The sequence below is a fragment of the Diabrotica virgifera genome, chromosome 1, assembly GCF_917563875.1.
Source record: "Diabrotica virgifera virgifera chromosome 1, PGI_DIABVI_V3a".
Lineage (NCBI taxonomy): Eukaryota > Metazoa > Arthropoda > Insecta > Coleoptera > Chrysomelidae > Diabrotica > Diabrotica virgifera.
Window position 1 is genome coordinate 102,678,720 of NC_065443.1, and position 23,562 is coordinate 102,702,281.

The 23,562-nt window shown below is 32.2% G+C and overlaps 1 protein-coding gene across 1 annotated transcript in view; it reads right to left on the reverse strand.

Annotated features, from left to right (window-relative positions):
• Positions 1 to 10,769: 10,769 nt before the first annotated feature.
• The window catches only part of LOC126889601 (uncharacterized), a 36,394-nt gene continuing 23,601 nt past the window's right edge, over positions 10,770 to 23,562 (reverse strand). Inside the window, exon 2 of the mRNA XM_050658073.1 lies at positions 10,770 to 22,499. Coding sequence (XP_050514030.1) covers positions 19,027 to 22,488 — 3,462 coding nt within the window. The 5' untranslated portion in view covers positions 22,489 to 22,499 and the 3' untranslated portion in view covers positions 10,770 to 19,026. The remainder of the gene's footprint in view (positions 22,500 to 23,562) is intronic.

Consider the following 23,562-nt stretch of genomic DNA (forward strand, 5'->3'; position numbering starts at 1 on the left):
CTTGATACCTATTAATAGGTACATAATACTGAAATAATTAGACAGGCGCAGGCGGCAAAAAAACAGTATTACAATCTTGTTTATTTTACTAGAAATCATTCATTTCCTCTCATAACTGCTGATACAAAACTAACAACTTGCAAGAAATTTGAAGAACATAAACAAAGCATTCTCATTAAGAGCAAAGTTGTTTGGTTGAAATATGATATCTTTGACCAATAAATTACATTACTACATGGTAAGAATTCTATGCCGCATTGCATATTTTTGTACATTATGTGATATGCAAAACTAACAAACACAGATTAGGGTATTATGATAAATTTAAACCACATTTAAAAAATGAATTTTTCTAATTTAGTATTTTACATAAAACCAGCACAAAAAGAAGCTCATTTTGGCGTCCCCCAAACAAGGGCGCCCGCCTGCAATGCATCCCTTGCAGGCCCGTTATCGCCGGCCCTGGTGGGAGTCCTGTGTTGTCTGATGTAAAATCAAGGATTATCTTAAACATCACACTTCATTTAACGTAAACATGTAAACTGGCTTGCATATTGTAGAAGACTTGGAGGTGTCACCAGGTAAATGGACCAATAAGTTTTCAATTTAAAAATCTTTTAGTAATATTTTTAATATTTTTCAATATTATTAATGTTACTATTAGGATTGAAAACTTTACCTTTCAACTGCCAGATGACGCTAGTCACCTAATCCATACACGTCAGTGCAATGTGGGGATAAGCTTTCATGGTTGGTCACTTCGAGTATGGAGGGTGACGCCTCTCCGAGAATGACTTTAACACGAGCCGAAAATCGCCGATTCAGAGTGCTGGAGTGCACTCCGTATTCTAAGTAAAAAATAAGATTGTTTTGCCTTCGCATTGCAACTGAATAAAAATGGTATACATTTTTATTTATTTCATATTAGTATTGCTCCTATAGAGTAATTAGGTCTATTTTCCGTTGGAACTTTACCAAGCCGCAGACGGGGGTTGTGAATTGCATAGTGTAGAATTCCTTCCCTTTTGTCTTCACTGCAGCATCCATCTGGCTTGCATATTGTAGAAGCCTTGGATATGTCACCAGGGAAATGGACCAATAAGTTTTCAATTTAAAAATCTTTTAGTAATATTTTTAATATTTTTCAATATTATAAATGTTGCTATTAGGATTGAAAACTTTACCTTTCACTTGCCAGATGACGCTAGCCACCTACTCCATACACGTCAGTTGCAATGCGGGGATAAACTTTCATGGTTTGATCACTTCGAGCAGAGAGCAGCAGGCCTACGCCTCTCCGAGGATGACTCCAACAAGAGTCGAAAATCGCCGATTCAGAGTGCTGGACTGCGCTCCGTATTCTAAGTGAAAAATAAGATTGTTTTGCCTTCGCATTGCAACTGAATAAAAATGGTATATATTTTTATTTAAAAAAATTGAAGAAAAAAACCTTCTTTGTAAAAGGTATATTTATTTGTGTGTGTGTGTTTATGTTTTATTGGCACTGGTTTAAGCAACCAACTGGCCAGTCAATGTGTTTTGAATTCTCTCTTTTACAAAATATATGCTTAGTATCTAAATTTAAAACTATTAGTACTACTGTTTTTTTTTTACTCTGTTTTTTTTTATTATTTTTTTTATTATATTTTTTAACATTTTTTTTATTACATTTTTTTTTTTTTATTTTTTTTTTATTTTTTTTTTTAGTTTTTTTTTTTTAGTTTTTTTTTTTTTTTTTTTTTTTTGTATATTTTTTTATCGCGCTAAGACCTAAACCCGATTCAACCTCGCGGAGGTTTAGATCTTAGTAACTTTTTATTTTATTTAATTATTTTTTTTTTTTTTTTTTATTTTTTTTTCTTTTTTTCTCAGAGCTTTAATTTTAAACAATTAACATGGTTGTACAAAATTTTATAAACATCTAGATTGTTTGATTGTAAAAGGTATATAAGATTAAAAGGAAATTGTACATTAATTTGAACTAGATTGGCAAAAAAGTTTGATATTTCAATAAAATGTAAAGGACATTCTAATAGCATATGTTGTAGATCAGCTAGCTCTCCACATAAACATTCATCATTATCTACAAGTCCTATTTCTCTTTTGTAGACTGGAGTCAGACAGTGATTACTTCTTATTCGACAAATAGTTTTGATAAAGCCTTTGTTGGAAACTTGATTAAACCATGTCTTGATGGGAAGTGTAGGCTGGATTTTTTTGTAATAATTTCCTTTGTCTGAATTATTGTATTGTTCCTGCCATTTCGTCCGTTTGATAGATCTCATAATAGAAATTATGTCTCCCATAGGAAGTTGATAAGTATGCAGAGTGGATTCCTTCGTTGTTGCTTTTTTAGCCAGATCATCTACTATTTCGTTGTTTTTTATACCAATGTGTGCTTTTATCCAACACAATATTATATTTTTGCCCGATTTCAAAGCTTCACTGTTCATTGCTATGATGTCACTGATGATATAATTTTCTGCAAAATTATGTACATTGTATTTCAATGTCTTTACAATGCTTTGGCAGTCTGTAAATATAACATAATTGAGTTCTTTTTGATTAATACATATTTTGTATGCTTCTTTGATTGCAATGAGTTCAGCTGTGAAAATTGTCATTTTATCAGGTAATCTGTTGTTTATTTTTATACTTTTTTGTGGGTAATATATAGCATATCCAACTTTTCCTTCCATTTTTGAACCATCCGTATATAATTTCTGATAACTCCCCCAGTTCTTTTGTACACACTGAAGGTGGTCTATTTTAGTAAGGAAGTCTGTCGCACGAATATTACTTAAATGACAGTTAACTGGAGATAAATAATCTTCATAATTTAGCTTTCGAGACGAGCTTTGTTCAATTTGGTGTATGTCGCCAATGGAATTAGAAACGTTGAGGAAGCTTTCCACAACTAAAAGCAGTTTCTTTTTTTCCCAGTAATAATGAGTTAGGTATGAGGTGGTTAAATGAACAATTTTATTTAATAGCAGTTTATCGTTAACCGCTGTTTTAACTATAAATTTCTCACTTAGGTATTCCCTGCGTAATGAAAGTGGAGGTTCATTAAGCTCACATTCCATGACCAATATAGGTGTGCTACGAAGATAACCAGTGCATAACCTAAGTGCCTTATTTTTGATCCTCTCGATTTTTTGGAGTACAGAGTTTGATGCTGAGCCATAAAAAATAGATCCATAGTCTAAGATTGATCTTATCAAATTTCTGTATAGTAATATTGATATGTTTGGATCAGCTCCCCAGTTACTGACACTTACAGTCTTCATGATATTCATTGCATTTTCCATTCTTCGTAATATGTAATTTGTGTGTTCTTTCCAATTTAATTTGGAGTCTAAAAATACGCCAAGAAATTTTATTGAAGTTTTATAAGGAATACTAGTATTATCAAATTGTAGATGGCTTTGAGGAACATATCGTTTTTTAGTGAAGGTAACAATGGTTGATTTACTCTCTGATATTGTTAAGTTATTATCGGTAGCCCATTTTTTTATAATATTCAATGTCGATTTAAGGTAGTTATTACATCTATCTATTGACTTATTTTCTGCATATATCGCAACATCATCAGCGTACTGTAGGATTTTTATGTGTTGAGGAAGTTTAGTCTCTAAGTCAGCAGTATACAGTATATATAATATAGGACTTAGGATGCTACCCTGAGGTAGTCCCAAAGATGTGTATCGGGAGTTAGATTGATCTCCATTTAATCTAACGTGAACTGCTCGATTAATGTATAAGTTAATGATGTTCCATGTTACTATCTCGGGTATTCCTATTTCCAACATTTTCGCGTATAGTATGTGAAGATTAACGTTGTCGTAAGCCCCTTTTATATCTAAGAACAAAGCACTAACTGCTTTCTTATAAGTAAAGGAACTATAAATGTCTATTAAAAAGTGGCAGAGGCTATCTTGTGTGGATTTACCTTTTCTAAAACCAAACTGACTTCTTGGTAATAGGTCGTTCTTTTCTAGCCAAAATTCCAGACGGTTTTTAATAAGTCTCTCATATGTTTTTAGTATACAGGAAGCCAGACCGATTGGACGGTAAGAATCCCAATTCTTTGATGATTTTCCTGGTTTTAAAACCGGGATAATAGTGTAAACGTGCCAATCGTCAGGAATCTTTATGCGGCGCATCCAAATTTCATTATATATATTTAGTAGTGCAGCCTTACCAATTCTTGAAAGATTTGATAGCATCGAGTAATGGATATTATCGGCACCTGGTGCTGAATTTGAGTTTTTCTTCAACGCAAAGTTTAGTTCAGTGGCAGAAAATGGTTTGACTAGGAAACGGATTGGTTCTGGATAGTCGTACAGAGCATTTAGTTGTAAATCAGGAATTACTAATTCTGCAGATGGCGGTGTGATATTTTGATGGAACTCTTCTATCCACGAAGCTTCCGACAGAATAACAGGGACTTTGTTCTTTGTTTTTCTATTTTTTATTCGGTTAACTTTTGACCATACATCTTTAATAGGGACGGACCTATTTAGGGATCCGACATAATCTCTCCAGCTATTTCTTTTAGTTTGTTTAGTGATCTTCTTGACATGTGCATCATCTTTTTTATACTTAAGTAGGTTTTCATGGTTTGGATTTTCTTTGAATATACAAAAACTTTCCTGTCTTCTTCTGACTGCTTCTTCACATTCTAAATCCCACCAGTATTTTCCTCTGGAAGTCGGTTTTTTTATTTTAAATTTGGGGATGCAGTAGGATGCAGTTGTATTTATATTGTGCAAAATTTGTTCATAAGAATTTATATCTTTAAATTGAGAGAATACATCTTCCGAATACTGTTCATATAATTTCCAGTCGACATTCTTTAAATTCCACTTTTGTGAATATGGATTATATGTATGAGTTGGTTGATCCTCTAACTCTACTCTTATAGGTGTATGGTCTGAACCAAATAGGTCTTGAAGTGTTTTCCAAGTGATCAGGTGGTTTAAGTCAGGAGTACAAATGGTCAGGTCTATTGCCGATTTCGAGAAGTTCCTAAAGAAAGTAGGAGAGCCATCATTTTTGAATATTAAATTATTATCGTCTATACAGTCCATCAAGATTTTACCTTTCATATCTGTTTGGTTGTCTAGGCCCCAGGCAATGTGGTGAGCATTAAGGTCACCTCCTATTATAAATGGTCTTTCTATAGATGTTATGAAATTGTTCCATTGTTGTAACAATAACTTGGTTCCTGGGGGAACATACATAGATATAAATGTGACAGTATATGACTTAAACTTTATTTTTATTGCTACTTTATTGACGTTTATTAAATCTACTTTCATGGTGACTTCCTCGTAATATAGGTTTGAATTTATTAAAATTGCTGAGCCACCGCCAACAGTTACTGAAAAGCGGTCGTCTCTGACAATATTGTACCCGTGAAAGTTATAATACTTTTCTGGTTTAAATCTAGTTTCTGATAATAATGCGATATCAACTTTCTGGTCTTCTAATAGGTGGATAAGGTTTTCTCTATTAGAGTTAGCCGATCTACAATTCCATTGACAAATTACCAATCTATTCATTATTATATAAGAGAGAACTTAAAACTGATTGAATTGAATTTACTAGAACTGATTTTTCTGGAATTTCAAAATTTTTGTGATTTATATTAGAGATAATACTTGTAACTATATTTGATATTAATTCTGTTAATTCTTTTGATGGTTCATGTATTTTAGATCCTTGTTCTGGATTAAATGTAGATTGATACGAAGAAGAGGTGATAATACCACCAGGTCTGTTGTACATGGGGTTTAACTTTATTATTTTTTGATGTTCCATTGTTACTTGGTCTGGTGAGGAAGAGATAGGTCGTTTGTATTTTGGTGGTTTTATTATTGTATATCTATTTGAAACTGAAGGTAGAGCGAACTGATTGGAAGATGTTTGAGACGTGGACAATTGAGTAAAGGAATATGAAGAGGATGGTGCATTCATATTTGGAGTTTGATGAGAATTTATTGAGGAATTATTGGCTGCTATAGATGCATAAGTTATCTTAGGAAAGAGTTTAATTGTTTCCTTAAAAGATAAGCTGTTTTCAGACATATAATGTTTTATTTTCTTTTGGCGATCAAATTCTGGGCATATCTCCCATTCATTAGTGAAGTGTTCACCTTCACAGGATAGACATTTTTTGTTAAACGATGATAAAGAACAAGAATCGGAAAGGTGAGATTCATGACACTTAAAACAGCGAGGATTACTTTTACACTGCTTACTCATGTGCCCATACCTATAGCAGTGGTAACAGATAATTACCTTTTGCTGGTATTTTTCAACAGTGTGTAAGACATGATTAATTACTACATACTTTGGTATATTCTGGCATTTAAAAGACACAATAACTGATTTTGTTGGATTAAATATTACTTTGTCATCTGCTACTATTTTTCTTGTTATTCGTTTCACATACTCAACCGAGAATTTGCAATGGTGATCAAATTCCTTTATTCTATTTTTAAGATATTCTTCCGATATATCTGAATCTATATCCCTTACTACACCTAGTTTAAACAATTGAAATTTTGGAATGTATGCGGTCAGATTTTTTTGAATAAGGAATTTGGAAGTAACTAAAGCATTTGCGCTACTATAATTTTTAAATGAGACCCTAACTCGGTTGCGTCCGATTGAGTCAATTTTTTTTATATAATTGTCAATTTCTGGATGTAACGTAAATAGGATCTCGCCTATTTTAACAGCGTTTAATTTTCCTGTAAAATTTAAACTGGAGTTTTCAATGAAAATGTAAAAAGGTCCTAAATCAATTTTTTCGTATAAATAAACAGGCCTAGTTTTTTCTGGTTGATCTGAGTTTACTAAAGTATTTTGTTTTTCATTAATATTGTTAAGATTAATACTACTACTTATCTTATTTTGAGGCTGGTTGGGTAGAAATCCATTTAAATCTTGTAAATCACAGCTACTATCCATCGAATTCTCAATATCAGGCGGTTCGCCTCCACTAGATGACTCCATAGAGGAGTTTTCAAGTAACGTTTAACTTATGAACACTTTCAAAATGTAAACAATTGCGGAAAATCACCTCTGGTTACGATCCTGATGCAAATAAAAGGCGCAAGAAGCGGGGATCCCTTCAGCACCACTTTTTCCGGAAAAGCGTTGTACAGCGTCGGTATATTTATTTAAAACCCCAATAAATAAATATACCTTTAGACCAGTAAGGATCTGTGAAAAAACGTCTATTTTTGGATGTGAGAGGTGGCATTCGGATTTTTGCAGATAAAGTTAGGTGACACCTTCAGTAATAATAAATGACTTATGCTCCTTCTAAAATATGCCCGGAACATTAATAAAAAAATTAAAATATTTAAAAATTTCGAAAAACGTCGATTTTTCTCGGCTTTCTTTGCTTATAACTTTAAAACGATTCGTTTTGGAACAAAGTCGTAGAGATATAAAATAAAGATAATTAAATTTTGTATGATATACAACTGGTCAAAAATGTCTTAACATATTACCTTTTCTGCAATATAGCAATAAATACAAAATAAGGGGGCAAAATACGCCTGTTGTTATTCAATGTTTTTAACCACTTTGGTGCCACTTAAAACCTTAGTAATTCACTTAGGAAATTCTTTGTAACATACTTAAACCGTGTACCAAATTTCATTAAAATCGACCTAATAGATTTTGCATAATAAATTTGCAATCTAAATGTTTTTAAAAAAGTTCAAATTTTTTAAAATCATTTTGAACAAAAAGTAGACCATTTAGAAGTTGGTAATTTTTTTACATATAAAGAGGTGCTCTACCTATCTAATACACTTTACAGAATTAAAATCGGATTATTTAAGGGGCCTCAGCAATGTTTTAAACTTATTAACAATTTTTTGGCTTATAAACAAATAGCTTTGTTTAATAATAAAAAAATCATTTTTAGCAATGCAAATAATTAAAACCGGTATAATTTGACTTAAACTTTCAAATGCTGTCAGCAGAATTGCTATTTTATTTTTTAATCAAAAGTTATTCGCGTTCAAAAATTTAAATTTTTCGATTTTTTGAAAGTTCCACTGCGTTTATCTCGACAACTATGCATCCTACGAAAAAACTTATAGGAACATTTTTTGCTTAGAATTACCCAAGAAATACAAAAAAATGTTTTATTTTGCGAAAAATCGATGTTATGTAATTCCTCAAGTTCTTTGTTTATAACAATCTTATCGACATCCGGATCAACTGTTACCCAAAAAAATCGTGTTCTACGGGTCAAAAAATACATAAAAATCTTGGGTAAGTCCATCTAAATAAAGGAGCGCGTAGCACCCCCTCCTGGCCACAGCACTAATTTGTTTATAAGCCAAAAAATTGTTTATAACTTTAAAACATTGCTGAGGCTGCTTAAATAATCCGATTTGAATTCTGTAAAGTGAATTAGACAGGTGGAGTGCTTCTTTATATGTAAAAAATTGACAAATCTTTGTATGTTCTAGTTTTTGTTGTGCAATATTTTAAAAAATTTTAATTTTTAAAAAAAGTTTGATTGCAAAATTATTATTCAAAATCTAGTAATTCAATTTTAATGAAATTTGGTGTACGGTTTTAGCACATTACAAAAATTTTCTAAACGAATTAGAAAAATTCCAAGTGTAACCTAAGTGATGGAAAATCATTGAATAATGACAGGCTTGTTTTGCCCCCTTATTTTATATTTATTGCTATTTTGCAGCAAGTGTGATAAATTAAGATATTTTTAACCAATCCCATCTGATAGAAAATTTAATTATCTTTGTTTTATTCTGATACGACTTTGTTCCAAAATGAATCGTTTTAAAGTTATAAACAAAAAAAGTAGAAAAAATCGATGTTATTCGAAATTTTTAAATATTTGACTTTTTTTATTAATGTTCCGGGCATATTTGAGAAGGAGCATAAATCAATTATTATTAACGAAGTTATAACCTAACTTTATCCGCAAAAATCTGAATGCCACCTCTTACATCCACCTAAAAACAGATCCTTACTGGTCTACTTTTACATAGAAGATTTTTTTCTTCAATTTTTGTAATTAATGGTATACAGCCAGCTACAGGAAATTTTTCCTTATGGATTTTTATATTTTTATTTATTATTTATAATATTGTTGTTGAGCTGAGCGGTTTTTAAAAACAATATTGTTTTCATGATCTCTGTAGGGTTGTTGAGCATTTCTTTAACAGTAGGTTTCATATCCAGTGAAGTATACAGGTTGGTGAATGAATTACAGTCGGTGAGGAGTGAGGATGTGTTTCGCAGTCATATAAACATTGCAATGGAGGCAAGTTTGACGAGTTTCTGAGGACGTCAAGAAACTATGAGTAAGTTTGGTGTGGTTAATTCGGAGTCTTCTAATAATCGATGCTTCTTTTCTAGTTAGAAGGTCCAGGGAGAAATGACCAATAAATGGTTGAAGTTCATGTAAAGTTGTTTTACTCTGTTGCCATAAGTTTTGCCAGGCATCATTTACTGATTTTTTGAAAGCGACTTTGAGATCATTAGCTAGTTAAATTGTGGATATTCCAGTTTTGTGGTTGGTAGTTTACCTTATTTTGCTTTTTTTGAAGCACCAAATTAATTAATCAGCAAAAAAGCAGGATAAAAACGAATACAGGAATAACAAGGAACTAATAATTAAAATTGTTATGCAAAATCCACTTTTATTTTTTAGACATCTTATACAGGGTGTCCCAAAAGTAGTGGAACGGTCGAATATTTCGCGAACTAAACATCGGATCGAAAAACTGAAAAATACGTGTTCAATCATTTTCAAAAATCTATCCAATGACACCAAACACCAACCCCCACTACACCCCCTGGAGGTGGGGTGGAGGGTAACTTTAAAATCTCAAATAGAAACCCCTAGTTTTTCTTGCAGATTTGGATGCTTTGCGTAAAAGTAAGCAACTTTTATTCAAGACATTTTTTCGAACTGTGGATAGATGGCGCTATAATTGAGAAAAACGATTTATCCTGATACCATAGGTAAATTATAGAAACGGACCGATATCTCGAGAAATACACTTCCAAATAAGAAACCAAAAAAAAAGGTTTTTAATACTTTTCGAAAACCTATCGAATAACACTAAACATGACCCTCCAACCCACCCCCTGGAGGTGGGGTGGGGGTAACTTTAAAATCTTAAATAGCAACCCCCACTTTTTATTACAGATTCAGATTTGTCATAAAAAGTTAAGCAACATTTATTTGAAAGATTTTTTAGAATTGTTGATAGATGGCGCTTTAATTGGAAAAATACGATTTATTAGCCCCATCTATCAGCAATTTTAAAAAATGTTTCGAATAAATGTTGCTTAATTTTTCATGATAAATTCGAATCTGCAATAAAAAGTGGGGGTTGCTATTTAAGATTTTAAATTTACCCCCCACCCCGTCTCCAGGGGGTGGGTTGGAAGGTCATTTTTGGTGTTTATCAATAGGTTTTCGAAAAATATTAAAAACCTGTTTTTTGGTTTCTCATTTGGAAGTGTATTTCTCGAGATATCAGACCGTTTCTGTAATTTACCTATGGTATCAGGATAAATCGTTTTTCTCAATTATAGCGCCATCTATCCACAGTTCGAAAAAATGTCTTGAATAAAAGTTGCTTACTTTTACGTAAAGAATCCAAATCTGCGAGAAAAACTAGGGATTTCCATTTGAGATTTTAAAGTTACCCTCCACCCCACCTCCAGGGGATGTAGGGGGGTTGGTGTTTGGTGTCATTGGATAGATTTTTGAAAATGATTGAACACGTATTTTTCAGTTTTTCGATCCGATGTTTAGTTCGCGAAATATTCGACCGTTCCACTACTTTTGGGACACCCTATATATTCAAATTACAACAATTTTAACACATTTTGCTATATATTTTACAAATATTAGTTAAGGCTATAATAAATTCTAAAATATTGTTCGTAACAGATACAAATAGATGTACCTATGTATAATATTTATTATATATTGCATAAATATCTAAGATTTTTAGAATATTAAACAAAGCTTTACATTATTTAGATATTGTAGATAATCAAATTAATTATAAAACTTACAAAATAGTTTGCCTTAGCTTCATAATTGCTTACTTTTACACAAAGATATCTAAAACTAAAATATGAAGTCTGACGTAAAAAATGAACAAAGTCTTAAGGTGGTAGGCGCAAAATTTCGGCTCCAATGCTTTTAAATGCATTCATTTTCTTTTTAGAATGCTGAGAAAATTAAGAAGTATTTTTGAAAAATATAAACGCATAATGAAAGATTACATTATTGCTGAGGGCTGAAAGTCCCTGAGAACTTCTATAATAATAAGTCCCTATAATAATAGTCCATGTTAATAAGTTACAGGGGAGAAAAAAGAGAAAATTTAGTGTGATTTTTAATTTTAAATATCTTATTCAAAAAATACTTTTTGTTTATTCGAAGGGACTTTCGGCCATCGGTAATAATGTAATCTTTCATTCAGCGCTTAAATTTTTTAAAAATATTTATTAGTTTTCTCAGGATTCGACAAAAATGAATGCATTTAAAAGGCATTGGAGCCGAAATTTTGCGCCTACGCACAGTGGTTCCAAATGCTGAAAACGTGGTCATGAAGCAAAAGAAATAGGGATTTTCATGTTTACAGTGTTGTTTTCTCATACTATCATAGAATCGTAATACGCAGGTATAGCTTGTTTCACACATTAAGAATTTTGACCGTGCGATGGTTGAAATGTACATAGTGGCTCGAGCAATCATATGGAATCTTTCTCCCTTCACCGGACGTTTCAAGCGGTAAAGGGAGAAAGATTTCATATGATTGCTCGAGCCACTATGTGCATTTCAACCATCGCAATGTCAAAATTCTCAGTGTGTGTTTCGAGCTTTAGGATCAGACAGGATGGATTCTTATTGATTGCTCAGGGACCAGTGAGCCATGTACGACGATATTTTGGCCGGCAGTGAAAGTGAAAAAGAACGCGCATATTGAAAACGCTGTAAAACGTTTTGTAGTTTACCAATTTTATCACTGTAATGTAGATTCTTCTTTTTTGAGTACGTCTTAATGTAAGATATAAGTTGATTTAAGATTTGATAACAACAAATGCATAAAATTTGTTAATGAACAAACAGTACAAATATACCTGAAATATTCAAAATTTTTTAAACATATATTCAAAAACTTCAGATAGAAGAAGATACAGAATACAGAATCACATTCGTTTAGCTGCCTTTAAATCCCTATGAATTGCTGGCAGTGCAGTGGTTTGAATACAAAAATGTGAAATGACGCATACCTATAAGATGATTCTGGCGGTTGTTGAGTATGTATTGGCGGTTGTACATAAGTAATAGCGTCTGAATATTGTACCTACTTAAAAAAAAGTTGTATTGGTAATGTAATCAGCAATTTCAAAAGTCCCTTAAAATATAAAATTTCAAAAAAATATGCGTTTCAAATAAAATTTTCGAATTTCTTTCCGCCTATTTGATCCGCCATTTTGTTTTTCAAAAAATAATGTCAGATTTGTAATCAGCCACCTTAAATTAGCAAATTTGAAAATAAGTTTTGATTGATATTTTCAATTTCTGTCTGCCATATGGGATCCGCCATTTTGTTTAAAAAAAATGTAACCAGCGATGCCAGAAACCCTTAAGTATGAAACTAATTCCAAAGTTTATGAACAATATACGCTTTTAAAGGGTCATGATTACTTTTTCGGCATTTGGAATCACAGAGCTGCGCCCTTAAATGTGTATTTAAATATTCACAACTAAAAATATTTATCTTAACAAACATTACGCTAAAACTAGTTATCAATATGTAATGTTAAAAAATGTAATGTACTACTACAGGTAGTTTTATTTTTAAATACAATAGTATAACATGGTTTGGCGTTCGGCTAGTCTTTGCACATATACCATAGCTTTAAAATGTGTCTTTACTACACGAAATAAAGAAATAAGAAATTGTTAGTTGTTATAATCTATTTGAAAAAAATATATCTTAATGCGCATTTACCCCACAAATGGTCACCAGCAATCCGTAACGCCGTCAATTCGTAACGACGACACTTCGTAATGGCAACAGTTCGTAACTACAACTATTCGTAACGGTATAATTCGTAACGCCAACATTTAGTTTTTGGAATGTGTACAATAAATGTATTTTGCATAAATTACTGTATTAATATAAAAGTATGTACTTAATAGAACTTTTTTAAGACCACTTTTTTTAAATATATTTCACCTATTATATTTTTGTAAATATGAAAACTGAAAAATATTTTTTAAAACTTTGTATCCTGAATTATCATTTTAATGCAGTTAAACAGTACGAGTTAAAGGTAAATTAAATTTATTTTAAGACACAATTTTGAAAATTCCACGAAATGTGTCAAAAATGTTTAACCTGATATAGTCCTGTCACCATTGGGGGTACAACGGCCTCCTTTATTTAGATGGACTTACCCAAGTTTTTTATGTATTTTGACCCGTAGAACACGAATTTTTTGGGTAACAGTTGATCCGGATGTCGATTAGATTGTTATAAACAAAGACCTTGAGGAATTACATAACAGCGATTTTTCGCAAAACAAAACATTTTCTGTATTTTTTGGGTCATTCTAAGCAAAAAATGTCTACAAGTTTTTTCAAATTGCAATTTTTGAACCCGTATAGCTTTTGACTAAAAAATAAAATAGCAATTCTGCTTACAGCATTTGAAAGTTCAAGTCAAATTATACCGGTTTTGATTATTTGCATTGCTAAACATTATTATTTTTTATTGTTAAACAAAGCTATAAACACATAGTGCTTGAGTAATGTTTTCAATGCATCTCTCATTTAAAATCGAACGAGTAGGCGCGTTTACAAACAGGCAATTTCTACGTAGCATGCATTAAAACGCATGCATTGGGCACGGGTCAAAACGCTCAAACACCATTTGTTTATAACTTTGAATCACAATAAAAAAATTAATTTTTAGCAATGCAAATAATCAAAACCGATATAATTTGGCTTGAACTTTCAAATTCTGTAAGCAGAATTGCTATTTTATTTTTTAATCAAAAGTTATTCGGGTTCAAAAATTGCAATTTTTCGATTTTTTGAAAGTTTAACCGCGTTTACCTCGAAAACTATTCATCCTACGAAAAAAGTTATAAAAACATTTTTTGATTAGAATGACCAAAATAATACAAAAAAAGTTTTGTTTTGCGAAAAATCGCTGTTATGTAATTCCTCAAGTTCTTTGTGCATAACAATCTTATCGACATCCGGATCAACTGTTACCCAAAAAATTCGTGTTCTACGGGTCAAAATACATAAAGAACACTTGGCTAAGTCCATCTGAATAAAGGAAGCCGTTGTACCCACCCGGGCGACAGCACTAATACTGGACCTCGAATTTTGACCCTTCGCTTCGTTATCGATCATTCGCTATCTGTACACTAAACAGGATACGAAGCGAATACGTTCGATAACGAAGAACGGGTCAAAAATCGAGGTCCTGGTTCGTTAAATTTATAAACGTAACTTCAATAAATTGTAACTAATAAAAGTTGGTTTCCGCATAAACAATAATGAACAGAATAATTCAATTTTGAAGCATATGAAAGGCTGAGAGAAACTTTTAAAAGTGAGTTGCCCACATGCCTAAAGACAAAGGTTTTTGATCAGTGCGTCCTTCCATTCTTGACATATGGAGCAGAAACACTTACCTTAACTAAAGCCTCAGCCACGAAACTAAGAGTGACACAGAGAAGAATGGAGCGGTCCATGCTGGGAACAACTCTGCGAGACAAAATAAAGAACGAAGAGATCAGGAGAAGAACAAAGGTAACTGACGTCATCGAAAGGATAGCCAGACTAAAATGGAAATGGGCAGGACATATAGACAGAAGGGACTAAGAGAAGACAAAAGAAACTTCGATCGACCGCCTACAAGAAACAAGATGGACCGACGATTTAAGAAGGATAAATAAAAACTGGATGAGAGCGGCGCAGGATAGACAATGTTGGAAACAAAGGGAGGGGGCCTATGTTTAGCAACTTTTGAAACTGGATGATGAATTCAGGCCTGAACTCTGAAACAGAACAACATAAGAAATATTGAAAGTTTCGAGATGTAGTGCTACCGTCGAATGCTGAAGATAAGTTGGGTTGAAAGAGTCACAAACCTTGAAATAATACGAAGGATAGGAAAAGACCCAGAAATTTTGTTAACAATAAAACAAAGAAAACTCGAATATTTGGGTCACCTGATGAGAGGACATAAATACGCATTACTTCAAAATATAATGCAAGGAAAAATAGAAGGAAAATGGAATCCAGGTCGTAGAAGAATGTCATGGTTGCTGAATTAGAGAGAATGGTTTGGCTGCACCGCTAATGAACTCTTTAGGTCAGCTGTAAACAAGGTCAGGATAGCCTTGATGATTTCCAATCTCCGATAGGAGTGGCACAAGAAGAAGGAGAAGATGAATTCAATTTTGACGTTACGAATTATTCCATTAGGAATTGTGCTAGTTACGAATTGTCAATGTTACGAATTGTCGCCGTTATGAACTGACGCCGTTACGAACTGACGCCGTTAAGAATTTTCTGTTACGATTTGTAGGGTTACGAACTGTCGCTTTGCGAGATGTCTTGTCACGGAGTTGAAAACAGACGTGATTTAGAAAACAAATTCGTTAGGTATATGTGCAAAGAAGGCAGCGTAATAATTACAATCTATATTCCTATAACTAAAAAAAAAGAACTAGGTAAGCATTAAGGGAGCTTTAAAAAATATTGTACTACGCCAGTCAATGAGAGGAAGAACAGGTTATTACCTCCGAATTCTATCCTACTGCATGGATTTTATTGAAATTTTGGGAATAGCCTCTACTTATCTCCTAATTCAAAGTCTACCCTATATACTATGGCGCTTTTATCTTATGGTCGGTTCCCACCCTCCAAGGGGTGGAAAATTATTTTGTCAAAGTATCCACGAAAGTGGCTAGAGAACTTAATTCTAAGCAATAACTATTCTATAATTTTTTTGCGAAAACTTATTACTTTTTGAGTTATTCGTGATTGAAAATTGGCCATTTTCATTCAACAATGGCACCTTTTCAGACGGTTTTTTGCGAATTCCTTAAAAACTATACATCTAACTAAAAAAACTATCTAAAACATTTTTGTAGCCTATAAAACAACAAAGAGATTCGTTCCTTCATAAATCTAATTATAACACAAAAAGAGATATGGTAGGTGAAACGAGTTTGTTTTTTTGGTGCATGCAAAATCGGTGTACTCAACTTGAAATAAAAGAGAAACGGTCGATTTTAGGTGTATAATGCTAATAATACCTTTTGTAGTGATTGAAAATACCTTTAAAATGATTAATATTAAATGTCGATTACATTCAAACTAAGTTCAATGACTAATGTATTTTATGAAAAAATTGGAAGTGTATTTAATCCCTCATCCACAAGAATTAATTTAAATGCATTGTTTTCCTTCTACAATGCCTTTTATTATAGTGTTATTTCTATGTTCAAAAAACTAAACGGGTTTAAATGAATGGTTTTTGAAAAAAAAAAATAGGATCAAATAGGACCCCATTTTTAAATTTTCTTACAAATCTTCTTTTTTCTCCATGTAACTTGAAAATGATAACAGATACAGTAATGAAAAACAAAATCAAAATTTTTATCTAAAAAACCCTACATTCTTGTACGTTATCTTTTTTTCGTATCTATTATTATTTTCGAGTTACATGGAGAAAAAGGAAGATTTTTAAGAAAATTTAAGATGCGCTCTATAATTTGATCTTATTTTTTTTTTTCAAAAACCATTCATTTTAAACCCGTCCAACTTTTTGAACATAGAAATAATCCTATAATAAAAGGTATTGCAGAAGGAAAACGATGCATTTAAATTTTGGTGGATGAGGGGTTAAATTATACTTTTCACTTTTTTTTTAAATACATTACTTATCAATTTTTTTGCAGCATATCCCGTTTAGTTTGAGTGTAATCGAGATTTAATATTGTTTATTTAAAGGTCTTTTCAAGCACAAAAAGTTATTAGTGGCATTGTACACCTAAAATCGACTTCTCTGTTATTTCAAGTTGAATAAATCAATTTGAGCATGCACCAAAAAAAAACTCTTTTCACCTACCATATCTCTTTTTGTATTATAACTAGAAGATTTGTGAGGGAACAAGTCTCTTTGTTTTTTTTTATAAGCTACAAAAATTTTTCATATAGTACTTTTAGTTAGATGCATAGTTTTTAAGATATTCGCAAAAAACCGTTCGAAAAGGTGTTGTTTCAATGAAAATGGCCAATTTTCAACCACGAATAACTCAAAAAGTATTGAGTTTTCAGAAAAAATAAATGGAACAGTTTTTGCTTAGAATTATGTTTTTTAGCCACTTCCGTGATTATTTTGACCAAAAAATTGTCCATCCACTTGAAGGGGTGGGAACCGCCTCCAAGATAAAAGCGCCATAGTATATAGGATAGACTTTGTTTCTTGAGCTATTCCCTACTTACTGTGAAAATATCAAGTAAATAGATGTAGTAGGATTGAATTCGGAGTCAAATACCCTCATTGACTGCACTATACTTATTATATGTGATAGGTACAAAAAAAAATAATTTATTTGGTGTTTGGTAATGTTAGTAATAATGGAGTATTTAAAAATAGATTTCTAATTGTATGTATCTGACACTCAACTTCTCAGCCATTTAAACAATATTTTTTATGGCACTTCCTAAGCAGCAAATTAAAGCAAATATAAATCTAGCAAAAACAATGGAAGAAATCCATAGTATCAAGTAGAAAAGCAAAAATACTGCTAAAAACAATATAGATCGAAAATATTTCATAGGGCAGTGGAGAGACAATAAAAAAGGCGAAAACATAACACAGAGATGAAAGATTGAACACATCTATAAATGGATATTTAAAATGGCGATCGGGCGCCATTTCGTAAAATTATTTTAAAATGAATAATATACCAAGTAATACATCATTTAAAAGCTCTTTTATCCGATTCTGTCGGGCTATTAAAAAAAGCAAGATAGTATTAAAAAAGTTTGGATTATTTCAAAGAATTTGGTAGTCTTCAGCTTTTTTGTAAAACACTCGAACAGGTAAACTTATTCTTCCAGTTGAGCCCTTGAGAAAATTAACAAATTCAGTATTCAGAAATCCAAAACACTAGTATTTCAGAACAATTACAATGTACATCCACCATTCATAGTCAATAAGAACTTGCTAGAACAGCTCAATAAAAATAATTGAAAAATTGTTGAGCTGTTGGATCGAAAAACAACTGAATTCCGAAAAAGATATGACTTTCAAAATTGTCCAAGCCAAGAATGGCTTTGTATGACTGGGAGGTCTCGTTGCGATCTACATATTATATAAATTTTAGACAAAGGACAACGAACTATTACGTATGGTCAATCTTACTGTATCGAGTAGAGACCCTGACCTTAATAACAACAAATCCGAATTAATTATGTCATGTACAGTAAGAGTGCTCAAAGGAAGGATCCTGCGAAGTGTCATCCATGACACAGAACTTACCTTAACAATTAAATTGTAAAAAACAGCGTATCTAGACCATTTGATACGCAATCCAAAGCATTATATTTCCCAAATAATAATAAAAGTGTTAAAGATGGAGGAAAAAGAGGAAAATGTAGCAAAACCCTCTAACGATTTCGTAACATTAGAGACTGGACAGGCTTACTCTTCGATATATTAATCAGAACAGCTGAAGATAGATAATAATATGTATGCTGTTGTAATCGCTGTTGTAATCAGCCGAAGATAGATATAAGTATGCTGTTGTAATGCTAACCTGCATTAATGGTGATGATACGCACGGAAAAAGAACTTATTAGTTTCAATCCTATAAACAATCCTGAATAAAGTCCAGCTTCACGTCTATAAACTTTTGAAAGCAGCCACCAGTAGTCTTAAACTTACAAACTTATGTGGTGCCATGCTTTGCGTAGTTGCCTTCCAAATATTGTATCGCTTCATAAGCACAATTTAGAAAGGCGTGGTCTAAAGCTGTGTGTTTATTATCATTTTCTAAATCAATCAAATCTTTGAAGATAACCTCGTGTGATTCGTTAATGTAATCTAAAACGTTCACCGCATTTCCAGAAGATGCTGAGTGTATAAGCGAATCTCCTTTAAGGTTTTTTACTCTTAAAATATCAATGTTCATATGTTCCACGAAATAGTGAATGATTTCGTGAGCATCATTATGTGCTGCAAAATGTAAAGGAGTGTTTCCAAATAGGTTTTGGGCAGTACAAAGTGAGGTATTTTCACTACAGAGAAATTGGACTATTTCTAATAATTGGTTATCCATACAAAAGTAATGCAACAAGGTATTGCCAAACTCATCAACAATATCGACCAAAAAATCATCACGTTCGATCATCAAATAACGTACCAGTGCATGAACATCTTTAGTGGTCATTGATTTATTATACATTTCACTAAGATATGAGCTCATAGCATAATGACAAATACCATATCCCTTATCATCGAGAGCGTTAATATCTGCTCCTTTTTCTGCTAAGAATTCAATTAATTTAGGATATGTAGCAGAATAGTGGAGAACTGTTCTACCATTTGAATATGTTTTACTTAATATTTTCGAACAATCTTTGGATTTTGTTAAAAACAGCTTTAAAGTATTTATATTTCCTTGCTGCGCGAGGTAGGTAATATTAGTCCTCTCAATTCTTTCTGGCTCAGAAAAAATTTCATTGTATACTTCGCTTATTTTTGTTAAATTGTCTTTAGATGCTATCTGCAATATATCATCAAAAAAACTGCATGTTCCTGCGTATTCAAAATTAAAAAATATAATATCCAGTAATTCAGAAAGAATCTTTTTACTCTTTGTACAAACCAATTTCCAAATATATTCAGCTGAAAGATATTCTTCAAAAGTTTTGTGCCTGAAGATGTATTCGTCATAAGATTTTTCGATTATACCTATTCGTAATACAAAATCATGAATGCTGATGAGTTCAAAGAATTTTTCACAATCGGTGTTGGCAAAAATGTTCTTAACAGCTATTAGCCTCATATCGTTTAAGTAACGTTCAAATGTATCGTCCAAAATACTACATAAAACACTGTTTTCTTCCGAATATTCTAATGCAAATACGCGTTTCTTGATTTTTAAAAAGTAATTGTAAATCTCATAAACGTTTTCTCTCGTTAGTATAATTGATGTTTGTTTTTCGCTTTCGACAAATATTTCAAACATAAGACTCATATATAAAGGATTGGACATCAGATGATTCAATTTAGTAAATGTTTCAACAAACTTGTGAAAGCTGGACTTATCTTTTATCGACTGGATTGCCATATTAAAATATGTTTGTTGGTCGTCCTCAGAAAATGGATTGATAATTAATATTTCAACTTCTTTTACAGCTTTTAATGCTTGCATAGAAATATGGTTGTCTCTGAGAGCAATGAAAATTTTAGAAATGCTATTTACTTTTAAAAGAAGAGTAATCATTTTTTTGAAATAAATTAAATACGTTGTATTAAGCTCAATAAAACCGTCAATGAGCACATACTTTTCCAAAGAGTTCATCAGTTCCTGTTCAAAATTGCTTTCTGTTCCTTCTAATTGATAAAACAAATTCATTAGTGGTTCCCCTTCATTTGCTTCTAAAAATTTTACTACAGAAGCGATATCAAGATGGATAATCCACGTTTGTGGTGACCTTTCTTTTTTTAAATGAGCTACTTTGATGAGGTAAGTACTTTTGCCAGAGCCTGGTGGGCCTACAAGAACAAATACCCTTTTATCAAACGCGTCGAAATCATAATTTGAAACGGGCAACCCTGTCGCACTTTTCAAAGACCTACTAATATGACAATATTTTATGTTCTCCAAAGATTTCACATATCTTCCTATGTGGAATGTATTAAGGTCTCTTAATCTTGTTAATATCTGTTCGTCAATATGTTTTTCAAGGTCTTGAGCATAATTAAGTAGCTCCCTTAACTTTAAAGTCTTCTTTGGAAATTGGAACACAATTTCTCTATTTAATAAAACGTCTCTCGAATCAGAGTTAAACCAGCTCAAAGAAATCTTGTCTTCGATACTTGTAAGTACGTTGTTGTTAGAGTAACTTGTCTCATTAGCAACGAAAAATGCTAATTTTTTTGAGTTTCCACCCATAATTGTTTCCAATATCTGGCACGCGTTCTTAACTTGATCATTCGTAGATTGAGGAAGGCAAATTATAAGATATTTAAATTTTTTTAATTTAAACAAATTGATGTAACTAATCTCATTTTCTTGGATAAATAAAATTTGGTTGTAAAACAGATTATCCGGCTTTTTGTCAAAGTGTCTTAAACTTTGAACAATGCGTCTTAAACTCCAATGATAATGAATACCTGGTTTGACAAAAACAATTTTGTTCTCGTACATTTCATGCATAGTTTCAAAATTAATTGACGGATCTAGATACATTTCCGTCAGATGTCTACTCTGTTCTCCATAGAAAATGGAATGCGTGTAGAGATTAGTCAAATAATCTTCCTGGTTACGTTCCATTCTATACCAAGTCTCTATTTGATGAAGTAGATATATATAGTTCACTTTTTGGTTAAAACTGTTAATTTCTTCCTCAATATTTGCTCCTAATTCAGCTTCGCTTATTTTTATATACCGAAATTTTAAAATAAATGCTTTTATATCTCTTTTGCTTACCATGGTTCTTTTCCATAACTCCTTTTTATGATCTGGCTTAATATTCTTTTTAAACTTACGGATAGTTCTATAAATTTTTCTAACCGTTTGCGTATCTAGTTTAACACCAAATAATTTACTTCTTTTAAATATATCTGTAATCTGTTTGTCCTCCTGTTTACTAATTTCAAATAGAGGTGATTTAATGTGAGTATTGGTGCATAATAACAAATATTTTATATTTTTGATTTTTATATTCTTGTATGATAAAATATATGCAATCAAGTTATAGTCAGTTTTTTTTGGAGAATCTGAAATAACTTCATTTTCAGGGATACATGATGTGCTTTTCGTTTTTGCTTGGACTAAAATTGCTCCAGAATTAGATTGGCACACCAGATCATCAAACTTACCTGCACAATTGTCTTGGGTCGACAACCTCCAATTGCAGTTTTTATAATATTTTACACCTGTGACTGCAAATAAGGTTATTAATTTAATTTCATAGGGGACCCCGCCAGTTGGAGGTTTGGATTTTTCATATTTCATATTTTGTTGGTCAACGTCATCGTCAACGACTAAAGGATCGTTTTGTTGTGCCCAAACAAGACAATTGTCAGGATTAAATGTATCGTCATTTAAAATATTGAGAAATTGACAACATTCATTACTTAAACTCTCAGTACAGCTTCCTGTATTCGTATTCATGTCCATTATTAGCCCATCTGAAAAGAGTATTACGTAATAAATAATTTGCTGGTTATTTATTTTATGAAATCTAAACTATAAAGTTAAACCAAATATAATATGAGTATATTGGATATTCCAAGTTATTATTTACAGTCAATGTCTCGTCGCTTATTTTAAAGAGGAAAATAGTAAAGCACAAAAGGTTTTGTCCATCAAATATACCTCTAAAAGCGTTTCAATAGCTTCAATTATTTTTACCAGTCTTTCGAAATAAACTCAAGTTTTTTAACTACGATATGCGGCAAAATAAACATGAAAAACTAAAACATGATTAGAATGTTCAAAATTAAAATGGAGAACTGTTGATAAACTTCTGCACTTCTCAGTATAATGTAAAATAAGGGTACAAACATGCCGAAGATACATGGATGAGCGCGGTGTAGGCCGCGATCGCGGTCGAGGTTCACATCGATGAAGGTCAGACCATACCGAACGGTAAAAACATACCGAAGATACATGGATGAGTGCGGTGTAGGTCGCAATCGCGGTCGCTACATCGATATCAAAACACACCTTCATTTTATTGTGAGATCGCACATACCAAGGATGTGTCACCCGTTCACCCTCGCGACCTTGCATCGTGGTTTACAGCTAGTACATTATTTCACGGTTTTTGCTTTAAATTTTAAAGAACCGCTTGGATTGACATGAAATTTGGCATACGCATAGCTTACATGTCAAAGAAAAAAAGTAATATTGTGCCTGTGTGTGCTTTTGCCCTGGGGGTGACTTCCACCCCCTCTTGGGGGTGAAAAAATATATGTCCAAAATAAGTCCGAAAATAGATAAACTGACTAATTTTAAGTAACTTTTGTTCTATAGAGCTTTTACGCCAAGTCAACATTTTTCGATTTATTTGAGAGTGAATATCTTCATTTTTCAACAAAATACCTACATTTCTAGACGGTTTTTCGCAAATAACTTAAAAAGTAAATATTTTGTAGAAAAAAATGTTCTTAGTAAAAATATAGCCTGTAAAAAAGTAAAAAAAATGGTGTACGCCTTAGGTCTTTGTCAGAGCCGGCCCGTGGATAATAT